At 42.3% G+C, this 18,238-nt stretch overlaps 1 protein-coding gene across 1 annotated transcript; it reads left to right on the top strand.

Annotated features, from left to right (window-relative positions):
• Nucleotides 1–2,250: 2,250 nt before the first annotated feature.
• On the top strand, nucleotides 2,251–11,455 carry LOC143772889 (immunoglobulin J chain-like). The gene is made up of 4 exons (XM_077260699.1): nucleotides 2,251–2,358; nucleotides 6,448–6,577; nucleotides 8,272–8,352; nucleotides 11,014–11,455. The coding sequence occupies exons 1-4, from the start codon at nucleotides 2,298–2,300 to the stop codon at nucleotides 11,213–11,215; spliced, it is 474 nt and encodes a 157-aa protein (XP_077116814.1). The 5' UTR covers nucleotides 2,251–2,297; the 3' UTR covers nucleotides 11,216–11,455.
• The last annotated feature ends 6,783 nt before the right edge of the window (nucleotides 11,456–18,238 follow it).

The raw sequence follows: 18,238 nt of genomic DNA, 5'->3' as shown, positions 1-18,238 counted from the left end.
GTGAATTCCTCCACAGTACTCTCCATACGCACGGTATGATGACCCTTCAGTATTCACCCTCCCTCAATCCCCCAGACAAAGAATGGCGACCCCTGCCACAATATGATTCTCCAACTGTAATTCCCACAAAGCCCTCCATACAGTATTATGGTCACGAAAAGTTCTCCATCTACTATATAATTGTCTAAGGGTCACTTCCGTCTTTCTGTCTGTCTGTCTTTCTGTCTGTCTCGGAAATCCCAAGTCGCTGATTGGTTGCGGCAAAACGGCCATGACCAATCAGCGACGGGCACAGTCCGGCGGCAAAATGGCCGCTCCTTACTCCCCGCAGTCAGTGCCCGCTCCATAATCCCCTCCAGCTCACAAAGGGTTAATGGCAGCGTTAATGGACCGCGTTATGCCGCAGTGTAACGCACTCTGTTAACGCTGCTATTAACCCTGTGTGACCAACTTTTTACTATTGATGCTGCCTATGCAGCATCAATAGTAAAAAGATCTAATGTTAAAAATAATAATTAAAAAAAAATCATTATATACTCACCCTCCGTTGGCCCCCCGGATCCAGCCGAGGCCTTTCCTGCTCCTCGCGACACTCCTGTGACCGGTCCATGCATTGCGGTCTCGTGAGATGATGACGTAGCGGTCTTGCGAGCAATGCACTCTTGGGACCGGAGCATCACGAGGAGCATCGGTAAACGCCTCAGCTGGATCCGGGGGCCGACGGAGGGTGAGTATATATCTATTTTTTATTTTAATTCTTTTTTTTAACAGGGATATGGAGCCCACATTGCTATATACTAAGTGGGCTGTGTTATATACTACATCTCTGTGCTATATACTATGTGGGCTGTGCTATATACTACGTGGCTGTGGTATATATTACGTGGCTGGGCAATATACTACATCGCTGTGCTATATACTACGTGCCCTGTGTTATATACTGCATGGGCAGTGTTATATACTACATCTCTGTGCTATATACCACGTGGCTGTGCTATATACTACGTGGCTGTGCAGTATATTACGTGGCTGTGCAATATATTACGTGGCTGGGCAATATACTACGTGTCTGTGCTATATACTAGGTGGCTGTCTGTGTTACATGGGCTGTGCTATATACTATGTGGCTGCTATATACATACATACATACATACATACATATTCTAGAATAGAATACCCGATGAGTTAGAATCGGGCCACCATCTAGTACTGTATAATGGGCCCCATATAGTCTTCCATGCAGGATGATGATGGGACCTTGCATTGCCTTCCATACATAGTGCTCCATATAGTATAATGGCCCCACATAGTGCTCCATACAGTATAATGGGTCCACATGTAGTGCTACATATAGTATATAGGTCCCACATAAAAAAAATTAATACTCACCTCTGCCTGTCTCCCCCCACTGCTCCAGTCTCTTTATGGTGTCTTCAGATCCTCTACACACCACGCCTGTGCGTTGAGACGTCAGACACAGTGGGGGAATGGTGAGAGAGCTGACGCAACCTCCTCCATCATTGCCTTCAACTGTATCGGCATCTAAGATGTCATTATAGTTGAAAGTGTGATACTGGGTGGATGACCCGCCTTGCGTTGCTGGCTAAATATACTCGAAGGACCCTGATGTCACAGCCCAAATATACTCACCTGCTGGCCAGATTTGGGCCACGGGCCAGTGTTCGATGTGTGCTCTATAGCGTTCGCTGCTGTCTAAAAATGCACGCCAAAAGCGCTACAAAAATGCAGCAAATCTGCAATCATTTTTAGACCTACCTTTTTATAGTGTTTTTGACTGACTTTATTGAAGTCAATGGGTGAAAAAACGCTGAAATGTGCGGTAAATTTAAATCTGCACCAAATCTGCAAGTCACAAATCAGCAACGTGTGTACGAGACTTCAGGAATCTTAGTCACTTTGCTGGTATCCAGGAACGCTTCAGGTTTTGTGACAAATCCGCTCTGCAAAAACGCGACGTGTGTAGATAGCCTTACTGTTTGAAACTATCATATTTTCTCTGGCTCTTTTTAAAGAAATAAATTGTATTGTTGTACACTGATTTATGTAATTGTTTATATAGGATAATTTTCTTATGTCCTAAAATGGAGCAACATATATTTTAATTTACAAGTGTTAAAACATACATTTTCACACTTGCTACTGTCCATGAAAGTAACATCTGTTTTCAATACTGAAACTAAAACGTTATTTTTAAGTAGTTGACGGTTTCAGAAAGTGCCCCCACCCCATCTCTTATAGTGTAGTCAGTCTCGGACATCTTCATAAGAAGAGAAGGAATGGAGACCTTGAATGTATTACAGGCAGCAGTCTTGCTACTTTTTGCAGTTTATGTAACAGGTAGGTGAAATGGATATACTTCATTTGTCTCTGTAATAGAATACAACAACTCTTAGCTCAAGCAATACTTAATAAAGCAATGTAAGAGTCTATTTACACATGGAAAAAAACATTTTTATGATTGAAACGTTTCTGCAGTATGTGCACAGATTTCTGCTGCTTCTCTCCAGATTGATATGATTGTTGCCAAAATTTCTGCACCATATCGTAAATTTGTGACAATTTTAACTATAAATGTTGCCGTTATTTTAATGCCATCATATCAGCTTCTTGCTAAAATATAGTAGCTAAGCTGGTTTCTGTTTTTGCTTTTCCCCCTTTTTGTTAAGTATACAGGAAAATAAATTACTGTTACTATGAACACAAAAATATACACTGGACACTAAATTAAAGGGGTTGTCCAGGACTAAACTATTAATTACCTATCCATGACATGAGATTATTGGGGGTCCATCACTCAGCACCTCTACCGATGTGCTGCTCCAGCAGTGTCAGGATGTAAGCAGCGTACATAACAGAATACCTACAGCTCCATACATTGGCCAGCGGCTGCTGCTGAGTATTCCTATTTATCTTATGTAAATTTGAATAGTTTGTGCGAGTAGACAGCTATTACTTAGACATTAGTGATGAATGTAATCATTAATACCATCAATATTTCTTGAGTGTATTTGTGGCTCATCTGGGTTTAAGCTATCACATTTGATGCAGTTGCTACATGCCTTTTTGGGATGTTAATAGAAGAAGCGAAGAGAGAGGAAGAGGACACATAAAAATTTCAGCTATTTTGGGGTATTAACCTGATCCACCTAAAACAAAACTCATACATCAACTACACTAAAATAAGACTGGACTATAAACCAAATAATTTCAGTGAATTAATATTATAGAGATGATCAATCAGTGTCATGAATATCCAGTTGGCACTACAGCTCTCTCTGACCCTCCTTATTTTAGAGATGACATTGGTACCATCAGGTACCAAAGGCATTAACTGATTGCAACCTCTACTACACCATGACGCAAGCCAATTTCGGAATAATGTGAAAACCCAGCCAAACGAAGAGGACCATTAATATAAATCTTTATTGAATACAGGATAAAAACAACTTTTAAAATAAAAAATAGATACTGAGTGAATATACTAGCAGAGTGTCCAGTGGGGGGGATAATAACTAGTACGCCCTAAGGAAGTGATGTAATGTATATATTTAATATATAATGACCAAAAATGTTGTATGTATACATGATGCTGTATAGATCAGTGATAACCACATAAAAAAACAAATGTCTAGGGTATAGGGACTACATCCTGACAGCGTTGAACAGACTACCTCAATGTATCAATAAGAGTACAGTATATAACTACCATTCAAAAGCTGCCAAGATGAAAACACACACACATATATAGAGCTATACAGTACAAAGAACTATAGGCAGAATGGTATATTATACTATTCACAAGTGTGGATAGGTAGCCGATAGCAAGGAGCCAGAAAAAAACTGTTGCCTTAGCGGAAAGCAAGGAGGTATACCATGCAGGATGGACCAGAACTTCCCCCCTCACCCCGACTCACGTTTGGCAATTCATCTTCTTTTGGGGGTGCCACACCATATAACTTTAAACAAAGCCTTCATTACATTTTATATTATCATGTGTATATTATAAATAATTTAAAGGTTGTGTGTCACCCCCAAAACTGAAATTGATCTATTTAGACATTCATTTAGTCATCCCCTATAAAATCATACTTCTGTTGCAAATTTTAGGAATTTAGTTTTATATAAAAAGTTTTATCATATATGTTAATGAGGTGACTTCATTGCACCCTTGACATGGCCAAATACTTGGAGCACCATTCCGCTCCCTCAATTACCATCCTCCACCCCACCCATTATGGTGATTGATGGTGCTCACTATGGAACACTGCCTCATCTAACTCCCCAGCTCTGCACATACTACACTGCTTGGGCCAAAAGCACACATAGTGTCAGTATGTTCAGGGGTTGAGTTCACATATATTTCCTGTATGTAGTAGTTGTTCTCAGCAAACAGGATCACACGATAGTATGAGGATGCTACACACAGGAGAGAGATGAGAATGCACGCACACTGACATTGTGCTCATTCTCAAGTCCCTCTCCTGTCAGAATCTGCTGTTATGCACAGTCAGTGATGCACTGAAGATGGCATGCTCCCTAAGTTTTTCCAGCTAGATGGTGCACCACCACATTATGGGTGTAAAGTCCGGGCATTCCTACATGAACAGTTTCCTGGAAAGTGGATTGGTCATCATGGGTCAGTTGAATGTCCACCAAGGTCTCCCAATCTGACCCCCTTAGACTTTTATCTATGTGGTCATATGAAGGCAGTTGTCTTTGCTGTGAAGATACGAGATGTGCAGCATCTGAAACAATGGATACTGGAAGCCTGTGCTAGCATTTCTTCTGCGATGTTGCTATCAGTGTGTCAAGAGTAAAGGTACATTCACACTAAACGATATCGCTAGCGATCCGTGACGTTGCAGCATCCTGGCTAGCGATATCGTTGAGTTTGACAGGCTGCAGCGATCAGGATCCTGCTGTGATATCGCTGGTCGTTTAGGAAAGTTCAGAACTTTATTTGGTCGTCAGATCGCTGTGTATCATTGTGTTTGATAGCAAAAGCAACGGTGCCAGCGATGTTTTACAATGGTAACCAGGGTAAATATCGGGTTACTAAGTGCAGGGCCGCGCTTAGTAACCCGATGTTTACCCTGGTTACCATCGTAAAAGTAAAAAAAACAAACAGTACATACTCACCTTCTGATGTCTGTCACACGTCCCTCGCCATCAGCTTCCTGCACTGACTGAGCGCCGGCCGTAAAGTAAAAGCACAGCACAGCGGTGAAATCACCGCTCTGCTGTTAGGGCCGGCACTCAGTCAGTGCAGGGAAGCGGACGCCGGAGGATGTGAATGTGAGTATGTAGTGTTTGTTTTTTTACATTTTACATTGGTAACCAGGGTAAACATCGGGTTACTAAGCGCGGCCCTGCGCTTAGCAACCCGATGTTTACCCTGGTTACCCGGGAACTTCGGCATCGTTGGTCGCTGGAGAGCGGTCTGTGTGACAGCTCTCCAGCGACCAAACAGCGACACTGCAGCGATCGGCATCGTTGTCTAGATCGCTGCAGCGTCGCTTAGTGTGAAGGTACCTTAAGAGGAGAGGGCTGCATTGACAATCCAACACAATGGGCAGCACTTTGAACACATTTTATAAGTGGTCATAAACTTGTAAATAACTCATGAAAGAATAAAGTTACATTAAAACAAAGCACACCATTGTTTTTCTTGTGAAATTCTCAATAAGTTTGATGCATCACATGACCCTCTTCCCATTGAAAAAAATAAAGTTGGATCCAAAATGGCCGACTTCAAAATGGTTGCCATGGTCACCACCCATCTTGAAAAGTTTTCCCCTCTCCCATATACTAATGTGCCATAAACAGGAAGTTGATGTCACCAACCATTCCCATTTAATTTAGGTGTATCCATATAAATGGCCCACCCTGTAGTTCACAGTCAAGGTGTTTTTCCTCACATTACTGACCTGGCTTGTCTTCTCGTCCTGCCTGGTCTCTCAGCTCCTTACCTGGGCTTTGTAATCTAAACCTGTGCTGCCTGCCGAGACCCCGGACCATCTGACTACATTTCTGTCTCACCCTTCTGTACCTTGCATACCTCCTCTGACCCGTGGGCCAGGTGCTGCAGGCCCGGACACTGCCCTGGAGTGGCACCTGGTGCCTATCCTCGCCATCAGAGGCGCCAGTGAAGACCAGATAGCCACTTAGTCACGCCCCCAGGGTAATTCCGGCCAGTGGGTTCACATCTACCAGCGTTAGACATATCTAATGTTTTATATAAGAAAAGTATAATTTGTTTACAAAACTAATTGAACAAGAGTTACAATATAAGTATGATTTTGATAAGGCCTTAGTCTTCTGCATGAATGTGTAAATAAATAGTTCAAACTCAGTTTTGGGGGTGATACTTTACGAAATGATGATAATATTCTATTCTCCAAAATGTAGTAATCAATGCATTTTCAGGTCAATATTATGGTGGCCAAGAACATGTTTTGATGGAAAACCAGTGCAAGTGTATCAGGGTGACCTCTAGGTTTGTCCCATCAAAAGAAGATCCAAATGAAGAGATTCTAGAAAGAAATATTGAAATAACGTGAGTGTAAATAATCCAGGCTTTATAAGAAAATGTTTAATATTTAAAATCTTCGTGAATGACTTTATATTGGTTTAGTGGGTAGCCCTGTGGTTTTATGTGCACTTAAGTCCTGGGTACAAATTCAGCCAGAGGTAACTGCATGGAGGTTCATAGTCTCCTTTTCCTAATGTCAGGTCTCATGTCACATTCCTGATAAATTACGGTCTTTATGGGTGTGCAGTTGTGATATCAGAAGAGAGGATCGTTCCACTTTTCATTGTAACTGATATGAGAGTAAATATTCTGCAGCACCACTGAAATGTGGAAACTATACTAGAAACGTAAACTACATACTGCACATGATATAAATCATAGCTTCTATAGGCACGTGCTGCTTATGCAGCATGATCAGGATACCCTCAAGCCCATGCAGGTTTTTCCTAGATATTGTTAAAGGGAACTTGTCAGCAGGATTGTGTACAGTAACCTACACCATTGCAAGTGGAAAACATCCTAAGTCTTTTAAGAAAAGCTTTTTGGTGTTTAAAGGGAACCTGTCAGCATCATTGTGCACAGTAACCTACAGACAGTGTTAGGTTGGTGCCATTATACTGATTACAATTATACCTTGGTTGATAAAATCCATCTTGTGGTTGTTTTTAATCTTTATTTTCAGTTTTGAGTTAATGATCTGTTCGTGCTCCGGGGTGCCCTAATTAGGTATTCATCTGTATGGCTTCTGCAATCTTAATGATAGGCCATCAATAAAAAAATTGGTTGCCAACTATTTTAAAGTCACTAGCTAGACTTTTGTAACTGGCATCTTTGGATTTTGACACTTAATAAAAACCCTTTCTATTTTGTCACCTTTCCTACATTTTTACTCCAGAACTTGGTGGGTTCACCTGAGTTTAAAAGATATTGTGTTCTCATACCCATAGGGGGGCTATGGGTATGAGAACACAACATCTTTTAAACTCAGGTGAACCCACCAAGTTTTTCAAGCAGAATACTTCAGGAAAGTGGCGTATTATTTTTTTCCTGGAGCATCTTTTGTGTCATCTTTTTCTCGGAGGGTTTTAATGAATGGTTTCTGAAACTTTTTTTATGTTTTTTTTACTTCATTGATTAACAAAGAAACCGCTTTTCAATCAATGATGATAGCAAGCTCCCCAAAAAAGTCTAGGCCATATGAATGGTCAGGTTTTTACATAGGAATGCATACTGTATGTTCATTCTTTCATCCGAATCTGCCTGAAAAAGATGTGAAAAATATTTAGAATTGAGAGTCCTTAGTGGTTGATACCTTTAAATGGCTAACTGAAAAGATGGTAACAAATTGCAAGCTTTCGAGACTACATACGTCTCTTCATCAGGCATAGACTGATGAAGAGGCCAGAGTAGTCTTGAAAGCTTGCAATTTGTTACCATCTTTTCTGTTAGCCATTAAAAGGTATCAACAACTGAGGACTCTCATTTCTAAATAATTTTCTATCCACTGGCTAACACGGTACCAAGATATATATCTTTCCTGAAAAAGATGTGATGTGCACATACCTTTACTCCAGAAATTTTGTAGTAGAAACAAAGCATGTGGCGTGCAGTCAAATGACTGGTCTAGTTTTCAATATACCCCACACTTTACTAATTATTATTATTATTGTTAGTGTTAGATGAAAACTTTATTACATGTTTTTGTATTTCGCCCACAGAGTTCCACTGAGCAGCAGAATGAACATTTCCGATCCAACTTCTCCATTAAGAACCGAATTTGTTTATAATCTTTTAAGCCTGTAAGCTATAACATTTTTTATATAAACTCCTATCAATAATGATTGAGAATCTAGATTGTATTTGTACTATTATGCCACTTTATTTTACTTAGCTTTTTTTTTTTTTTTTTAAATGCACCCCTAAAAAAAACAAAACAAAAAAGATATGGCTTATCTCATAAGGATAATCTGTACCCATATTGCCCTTAAATGATGTTTGGAAGTCATACAGGGGTTCCCCTCCTCAGAGTAATCCTCTGTGGGCCTGAATAGAGACCCACTTTGCTTCTCACAAAATTAGAATATCATCAAAAAGTTAATTTATTTCAGTTCTTCAGTACAAAAATTGAAACTCATATATTATACAGAGTTTTCTCTTTCAAGTGTTCATGTCTATTAATGTTGGTAATTATTGCGTACAGCCTATGGAAACCAAAAAGTCATTATCTCAGTAAATTAGAACAATTAACAAAAAACACCTGCAAAGGCTTCCTGTTTAGAAAGCTCCCTTAGTCTGTTTCAGTAGGCTCCACAATCATGGGGAAGACTGCTGACTTGACAGATGTCAAGAAGGCAGTCATTGACACATTCCACAAAGAGGGTAAGCCACAAAAGGTCATTGCTAAAGAAGCTGGCTGTTCACAGAGTGCTGTATCACAAGCATATTAATGGAAAGTTGAGTGGAAGGAAAAAGTGTGGTAAAAAAAAGATGCACAAGCAACCGGGATAACCGCAGCTGTGGACTGCTGCTGGAGTCACTGCTTCAATAGCCACCACACACAGACCTATCCAGGACATGGGCTACAAGTGTCACATTCCTTGTGTCAAGCCACTCATGACAAATAGACAGCGCCAGAAGTGTCTTACCTGGGCCAAGGTGAAAAAGAACTGGACTGTTGCTCAGTGGTTCAAGGTGTTGTTTTTAGATGAAAGTAAATTTTGCATTTCATTTGGAAATCAAGGTTCCAGAGTCTGGCAGAAGAGTGGAGAGGCCACAATCCAAGCTGCTTGAGGTCTATTGTGAAGTTTCCACAATCAGTGATGGGTTGGGGAGCCATGTCATCTGCTGGTGTAGGTCTACTGTGTTTTGTCAAGACCAAAGACAGAGCAGCCGTCTACCAGGAAATATTAGAGCACTTCACGCTTCCCTCTGTCGACAAGCTTTTTGGAGATGGAAATTTAATTCTCCAGCAGGACTTGGCACCTGTCCACACTATCAAAAATACCAGTACCTGGTTTCAAAACAACAGTATCACTGTGCTTGATTGGCCAGAAAACTCGCCTGACCTTAACCCCATAGAGAGTCTATGGGGTATTGTCAAGAGAAAGATGAGAGACACCAGACCCAACAATGCAGACGACTGTTATGGGCTTCCATAACACCTCAGCAGTGCCACAGGAAGATCGCCTCCATGCCACTCTGCATTGATGCAGTAATTGATGAAAATGGAGCCCCGACCAAGTACTGAGTGCATTTACAGAACGTACATTTCAGTAGGCCAACATTTCGGATTTTAAAATCATTTTTCAAGCTGACGTTATAAAGTATTCTAACTTACTGAGATAATGACTTTTGGGTTTTCATTGGCTGTAAGCCATAATCATCAACATTAACAGAAATAAACACTTGAAATAGATCACTCTGTTTGTAATGACTCTATATAATATATGAGTTTCACTTTTTTGTATTGAAGAACTGAAATAAATTAATTTTTTGATGATATTCTAATTTTGTGAAAAGCACCTGTACATACTGGAAGAAAGAGAAGAACTGCAAGTTTATTTAAAAGGTGTATTTTGCATCAGTCTTTGTATGCCAAATCCAGAAATGGAATATATAGAGAAAAACTCTAATTGATAAGTTAACATCTGTTCTGTGTTTTGGAGACACTCCTGGTTTTGGCATACAAATACTAGTAATTAACTGAAAAAAATGAACTGGAGTATAAGTTGGTATAGAATACAAATACTGATTGAATAATACTGACATGTGCATGAGGCCCAACCTGTCTTCCAATATTTCTGCATCTGTACGGTGCTCTATCTGGGATTATCCATGATGCATGCACCCTGATTAATGCATGGGCTTACAGTCCTATTCGTACTGCTAACTTTGCAGGATTGGACCATATAGGGAGGAGTACAACTGAACAAGAGCTGTCATGGTTACTTTTATGGTTTTGAATGATTTTTTTTTTTTAAATTGCATCAAAATATAAATTCTGCCTTAAAGGGAGCATTTAGGATTGATTCTTGGCTGCAAGGATCAATGTGGGCTGTCATGTGGGCACTCCTACCTATCTATGCCAGTTCCTTCCTCTGGTTTACTAAGCAAGGCAGACAATAGAAGGCTGTCACTGTGTGGGGCGGCACTTGGCAGATTGATGTTCTCAAATATCATCTGGACCTGTACCGCCCCAGACAATAACGCCGTATGAGATCTGGTAAGGGAAGGCAGGTCCCCAAAAAGAAGGGTGACTTGTCAGTCACAGACGTATGGCAGACAGGGGATGGGGATAACGTAGCATAAGATTTCAGTGATGGATTTCTCTGAAATACTGAAAAGGATTTCTACAAGCAACGTAAGGATTTAGTCAGCATTCCAGTCCCTGTATCGACATATGCCATTAGTTTGTGGTATAAAATCCTGATGACAGGTTTCTCTAATATTTTTTTTTTTAGTTGCAAGAAATGTGACCCTGTGGAAATGGACATTGGTGGTGAATCAGTTCTTGTTTCTCAAGGAAGCTGCAATACACCTGATGAGGATTCCTGCTACACTTATGATAGAAACAAGTGCTACACAACTAAAGTTCCCTTCACACTGAACGGAAAGACAATAATGAAGGAAGTGTCTCTAAATCCTGAATCCTGTTATGAATAAAACACGCAATAACCAAATACTGTTTATAACAGCATCAATCAGCCAGAACCGAAAAAGAGGCCATGTAAGACAGGCTTTGGTCACGCATTTTGTGCAGCGCTTTGCTATGCGTCATACCAATGTAGCTTTAGAGCCTTGCACAATACAGCTTTGCAATAAATCCAATCATTGTCTATTCATAGCAATAAAGAAATTGTGTGACATCTTTCTTGTACTATATCATAAAGAATTATTTACACCATTCCAGGGATTGTCTCATGGCGACAAACTCTTTCCAAGTTCCCCCTTAGGATACAAGAACGTCTTAAAGGGTGACAACTCCATTACAGACCACCTTGTATCTTTTAGGGTGAGAGGCCAGTCGTTTTGTAAGAAAACCCTTTTAGCTACAGAAGTAAGAACTTATAGTAACTTTTAACTAGCTGTTTCCAGCCAGCTAACGCTCGGCACGCTCATTGCTATCTAATTAACGCTGCTGGTGATTAAACTAAAGTAAATAATGACAACATTCAATAGCGCTTACGCAGGTGGTAAATTAACTTAAAATGAATGTGTTGGGGGCGGGATTATGTGTGGTAATAAGGTGGGGGGCGGGATTATGTGTGGTGATGTGTTGGGGGCGGGATTATGTGTGGTAATGTTGTGGGGCGGGATTATGTGTGGTGATGTGGTGGGGGGAGGGATTATGTGTGGGGGTGGGGGGGCGGGATTATGTGTGGTGATGGGGTGGGGGGCGGGATTATGTGTATTGATGTGGTGGGGCGGGATTATCTGTGGTGGGGGGTGGGATTATGTGTGGTGATGTGTTGGGGGGGCAGGATTATGTGTGGTAATGTGGTGGGAGGTGGGATTATCTGTGGTAATGTAGTGGGGGCACGCTCATTGCTATCTAATTAACGCTGCTGGTGATTAAACTAAAGTAAATAATGACAACATTCAATAGCGCTTACGCAGGTGGTAGATTAACTTAAAATGAAGTTAATAACAATAGTGTGGTGATGTGTTGGGGCGGGATTATGTGTGGTGATGTGGGGGGGCAGGATTATGTGTGGTGATGTGTTGGGGGCGGGATTATGTGTGGTGATGTGTTGGGGGCGGGATTATGTGTGGTAATGTGGTGGGGGGCAGGATTATGTGTGGTAATGGGATGGGGGAGATTATGTGTGGTGATGTGGTGGGGGCGGGATTGTGTGTGGTAATGTGGTGGGGGGGCGGGATTATGTGTGGTAATGTGGTAGGGGGGCGGGAATTTCTGTGGTAATGTGGTGGGGGCGGGATTATGTGTGGTGATGTGGGGGCGGGATTGTGTGTGGTAATGGGGTGGGGGGCAGGATTATGTGTGTTGATGTGGTGGGGGCGGAGCTATTGTGCAGGGGCGGGATTAGCGAGTAATCACGATGCCTCTTATATATATAGATATGAAACTTGTTAAATGGGGTTTTCTCAGAAGACTAAGATATTGATGTTCCATCGTTAAGATAACCCATCGATATTGGATTAATACTTGATCTTTAGGGGTTCTTCATCCGATACTGACATCACTCACCTGAAGCTTGTAACAGCGTTCCAGCCGACACAGCACCAGGTGGCAACAGAGCAGTGGGGATGTCCACTGATCTTATATTGATGACCTATGCCACAGACTGGCCATGAATATGGTAGGCCCAGGAAGATCCCATTAAATGTAAACTCTCCATAGCTCCTTAAAGACAACCTGTCAGCAGGTTTTCGTAGCCCCAATTGATCAAATCTGTGTTAGGTCGCTGTAATGTAGATTACCTACATTCCTTTGTTTTTTCAATCCTTTTTTCTATTTCTGAGTAATCATTTTTCAAATTTTTATGTAAATGAAGCGCCATGTGCAAGGGACTTGGCCCGCACTTACAACTCTCTAACGGCTCTTCCTTTTTCCTCGCCCACTACGGTCCTCTGGTTACTGAATGACAGGTCACTATTGTCTGAGTAACCTGCCTCCCCTACTGGAGATCTCGCGCAGGCGCAGACCTATTGTCCAGCTCTGAAAACGTCATCAGGACCAGGGAATGACGGTAACTTGTGTGAGATCTCCAGCAGGTCACTCAAGCAAGAGTGATCATATTCAGTGATCTTAGGATGGCAATGGTTGGGGAAAAAGGGAGAGAATCCAGAAAGATGTAATTACAGGAGCAAGCCCCCTGCATTTGCAGCTTTTTTACATAAAAATGTGAAAGGAGATTACTCGCGCATGGACTAATGGATTGGAAAATTAAATTATGAAATTACCTAGTCTGTATTTCAGAGACCTAACAGATTAGATACTGACAGGTTCCATTTAGTATACAGTGTGATAAGAATCTGTTCACACTGATGCCATATTTTTCTATCACAAAGTGATTTTTAAAGTGTTAAGGATCTGAAGGCAAACATCAGAGCTTTTCAATGACTTCTTCCTTTATTACTAGCACAAATTGCTCTCTATTCTGCAATAAAAACAGAACACTTTATAGGAAAGACTTCTATTATTTTAGAAATGTTTTTAGCAACATTTTGAAGTAATTTATTATTATTATACATTTTTATAGCGCCTTTTATTCCATGGCACTTTACATGTGAATGCGGGGCAAATATAGACAAATATATTAAACATGAGCTAAAAACAAGGCACACAGGTACATAAGGAGGGAGGACCCTGCCAGCGAGGGCTCAGTCTGCAGGGGATGGGTGAGGATACACTAGGAGAGGGTAATAATTTAGTTTATGATAGCAATGTTAACCCCTAATGACTTCCTATATGCATTAAAACGGGGGTCATTAAGGGGCCTTATTCCCTCATTGCCGGGGAATAAGTGAATAGTGCCGCTCTTGAGCCAAAATTCCTGTGGGAGATGGCTGTACATGACAGCTGACATCCTGCGGTATCTGCCCGAGCTGGTTCTGGAACCCACTGGGGCCAATTAATCTCTTAACTACTGCTGTTAATTGCGACAGCTGTATGTACCGTAATTGGTTAAAGGAGGTTACAAGAACCACTATGGCAGGATTGATCACCCATGATCGTAATCGCATATGCCTATCGTCGGTATTGTACCCTGAGGTCATGTGATGACCCCAGGCAAGCCTTAATTTGCCATTAGGTACCCGAGGGCCGATGCCCAGGGCGAAAGGTTGCGCGGAAGAGGGTGGCGCCACTATGAGGGAATGTTTTTTTTTCTAAAGTTCCCCCTTCCTTTTACCTCCACAGTATGAAAACTGCCTCTTTATTGGGGGGGAAGGGGTTGCATGGGCAGAGGAGCACAGATCACCTCCCCACCCCAACAGAAGATAAATGATAGAGGTGAAAGACTTGTGATGACATCATGCCCATGTGACTTGTGTGGGCAGAGCCATGCAACAGTTTTCAAGTGAAATACTTTCCCTGTCAGGAAAGAGCAGAAGAGGAACTGGTGACAGGTAATGAAAGAACAAGGGGACATGGGAAGTAGGTTATATGGGTTTACATGAGGTGCAGGGCAGGGGTGGATATATAGCCTGTGCACAGGGGCAGCTATGCTGACTAGAGGAGAAAAAGGCAGTGGAGCTGCAGGATCCCATCCTCAGTTTCCTGTCCAGTGCTTTCTCAGTGACACAGTCATGTGAAGCTTGATGACGTCAGCTTACAGTGCATGTCTGTGTCATTTAGAAAGTTCAGTTGCCGGTGAAGGAGAAAGAAGTGATGCCTCGGGGAAATAGATGGCGAATTGAGTGTATTTTTTTCCCAAACACTGGGAGAGGAAAATGAGGGGTGGTGGGGGAAAGCAATGATGGGAGTAGAGAGAAAACAATGATGGGAGTGGGGAGAGAACAATGATGGGATGATTGAGAGAGAGGACAATGATGAGATGTGTGGGAGAGAGGACAATGAGGTTTTTATTGGGGAGAAGACAATGATTTTAATGGTGAGAGGACAATGATGGGAGTGGGAAAGATGAAAATGATACCAGTGGGGAGTGGATAATGATGGGGTGGAGGAGAGAACAATGATGGGGAGGGGGGAGGACAATGAGGAGGATGGGGAGATGACAATGAGGGATGTGGGGGAGAGGACATTGATGAGGTGGGGAAGAGAACTATGATGGGGTGGGGAGAGGACAATGATGGGGGTGGAGAGAGGTCAATGGAAGGTGGGTGAGAGGACATGATGAGGTGGGGGAAAGAACTATGATGGGAGTGGGGATAAGACAATGGTGGGGTGAGGGAAGGGAAAATGGGGGTGGAGGAGATGACAATGAGGGGTGGAGGAGATGACAATGAGGGAGGTGGGGGAGAGAACAATGATAGGGGTGGGGAAGACGACAAAGGGATGTGGGGGAGAGGACAATGAGGAATGTGTGGGAGAGGACGATGAGGGGGATGAAGAGAGGATAAAGATGGGAGAGGACAATGAGGGATGTAGGGAAGAGGACAATGATGAGATGGGGAGAGAACTATGATGGGTGGGGAGGGGACAATGGGGGGAGAGGGCAATGAGGGGATTGGAGTAAGGGTAACTTATAATGGACTTATGAACGGGGAGGAGGACGTTAGATATGGATATAAAATGAATTGGGTGGTTGAGGAAAATTCTGCTGCATATTCTAATGTGTTGGCAGGACAAACACTGTGTAAAATACAGTTTTTGACATGCTTTTGTTGTATTTTTCCCCACTCCTTAGTATGGGTGAAAAACGCTGCAAGAACTGATATGATGCAGATTCTCAAGAAAAAATAAGTAACGTGTGCAGGAGACTTCAGGGATCTAATTCCCTTTGCTCATACTGTAAAACCTTGCATATTTTAAGTAACAAAAATATAGCATGTGCACATAGTTTTAAAGAATTTGTTTGACCACGAAATCCAGCTTTTTAAAGCTAATCTGTGCTGTATTATACAACATCCCTATACATTTTGTTTCTTGCTTCTGTCATTTGTTCCTCCTGAATTTCACTTCATTCCCTGCACCCACTTTGTTTACCTGCAGCTCTGCCAAACTTGACAGCACCATGAGATTTATTATCTAACCTCACAGCCAGAGCTGGCACCTCCTGGCCTCAGTGTACAGACCAGCACTCTGCCTGCCCACTTCACACTCACTCCAGTATTGAAAACAACAGAGCAGTATGCTCATCTGTGGAGAGCAGCACAATTACTGCACTCCTCATATACACAAATATTAGGGTTGAACAATTAATAAAATGTTCAATTCTCTAGTTGCCTACTCCTGGCCTAATGGATATTGATCATGTGCACTAAAGAAATACACCAGACACAGTCAGCTGTAACTCTCCTTGATCAATGTGTGGCTCAGCTCCAAGAAGGGAAGTTTATTAGTCAAACACAATGTTATATATCTCCTGTAAGGGGGCTCGGTTAGCTCTAAAATGGGAGTGATCGGATGTATTCCATTGGTTAATGGGTTGGGCATGAGCAAGTCCATGGGCGGATCCATGAGGTCATCAGGGTGGGTTGGTCCGTGAGGTCATCAGGGTGGGCGTCACTGTGGGTGGATCCATGAGGTCATCAGGGTGGGTTGGTCCGTGAGGTCATCAGGGTGGGCGTCACTGTGGGTGGATCCATGAGGTCATCAGGGTGGGCGTCATCTTGGATACCAGACCACACGGCATGCAGATACAGGAAATGGCGGCCATCTTCAGTGTCTTCATTGTTCATCTTGGATACCAGAGCACACGGCTCTGGTAGAGGAGATGGCAGCCATCTTAAGTGTCTTACTTTGTCTGAGGAAAACTTATGTAAGGTTAAACAATACATGTTATGGGTTGCTTCCCTCAATTATCTTATGTGTTGAGGTTAATTAAGTATTTGATCTTATGGCTCTCCTCAACAGTCCCCCCTAAATACTTTATTAACCTTTTCTTTTATCTTGATCCCACCGTGGTTCCCTAACCCACCGATGTTAAGTGTTATTATGACATCAGAGGCTTCATGACAATATGGATGCTACTGACACCAGAGAATGTGTGGCTAATTATGGGTATACCGAGGAGGTATATCGGAGCGCGTTACCCATGTCCTCGGGACTTTACTACCTGCGGGATCTATTAGTCTCCAATCTTCCATCTCCATGGTTACATAAAATACACATGTGCGACTAACTCTGATGTACACATCCTAGATCCGACCGTCTTGCCCGGGAGGGGGAATTGGAGTTTTCACCAGTTTGAGACAAGTTTTCCCTTGTGGAAAACCTCCCTTTGTAGCTGGACTTTGACAAGCAGGTCAGATCCTACTCTGTCCCTAACTGTCTAACAAATTTATAATGTGAGAGATGGATCCAGGAGGCGCTCAGCAACCCTGACTGAAGTAGGAGTAGTCAGGAGCACTTGGTAGGGACCCTCAAATCTCGACTCCAGGAATGTCTTTCTGATGAACGTCTTTACCAGCATGTAGTCACCAGGTTAGAAAGTATGGGTACCGTCACTGGAATCTGGACCTGGAATGGATGATAAAACTTGTACATGTGTTATTGACAGTTCTTTAGTAACAACAATTGCATAATTTACAAGAGTATCACTTCCTAAGGCTAGCTGTTGTGGAAAATATTGACCCAATCTTGGAGGCCCCCCCAAAAAGAATCTCGAATAGTGTGAGTTTAGTAGAACCCCTTGGAGTGTTTCTGACTGAGTATAAGGCAACGGGCAAAATGTCTGTCCAAGTCTGACCTCCTAACTGGCTTTCAGTATTTTATTTTTGAAGGCGTCATTCAGTCTTTCTACTTTCCCACTGCTCTGTGGGTGATATGGAGTATGTAAACCCAAATCAGCTCCCACCAATGTCCATAGTTCCTTAGTCAGAGCAGCAATGAATACGGGTACTTGGTCACTCTCAATTACTCTGGGACCCCATATCTGCAGACTACTTCAGTCATCAGTCTCTTAACAGTCACTCTGGCTGTCATGTTGGTTACTGGATAGGCTTCGGGCCATCCTGAGAACATGTCAGTCACTACCAGTACATACTCGTACTTCCCTACTTTTGGCATTCGAATGTGGTCAATCTGAATTCTCTGAA

This window comes from Ranitomeya variabilis, chromosome 1, assembly GCF_051348905.1.
Source record: "Ranitomeya variabilis isolate aRanVar5 chromosome 1, aRanVar5.hap1, whole genome shotgun sequence".
NCBI classification, from domain to species: Eukaryota; Metazoa; Chordata; class Amphibia; order Anura; family Dendrobatidae; genus Ranitomeya; species Ranitomeya variabilis.
This window is presented reverse-complemented; position numbering and strand designations above follow the sequence as displayed.

Bases quoted from the DNA above. Each gene is read 5' to 3' on its own strand.
- LOC143772889 (XM_077260699.1), top strand. From the start codon at position 2,298: ATGGAGACCTTGAATGTATTACAGGCAGCAGTCTTGCTACTTTTTGCA. The intron at 2,359-6,447 runs GTAGGTGAAATG...ATGCATTTTCAG, and splicing joins TTTTGCAGTTTATGTAACAG to GTCAATATTATGGTGGCCAA. The intron at 8,353-11,013 runs GTAAGCTATAAC...TTTTTTTTTTAG, and splicing joins GTTTATAATCTTTTAAGCCT to TTGCAAGAAATGTGACCCTG.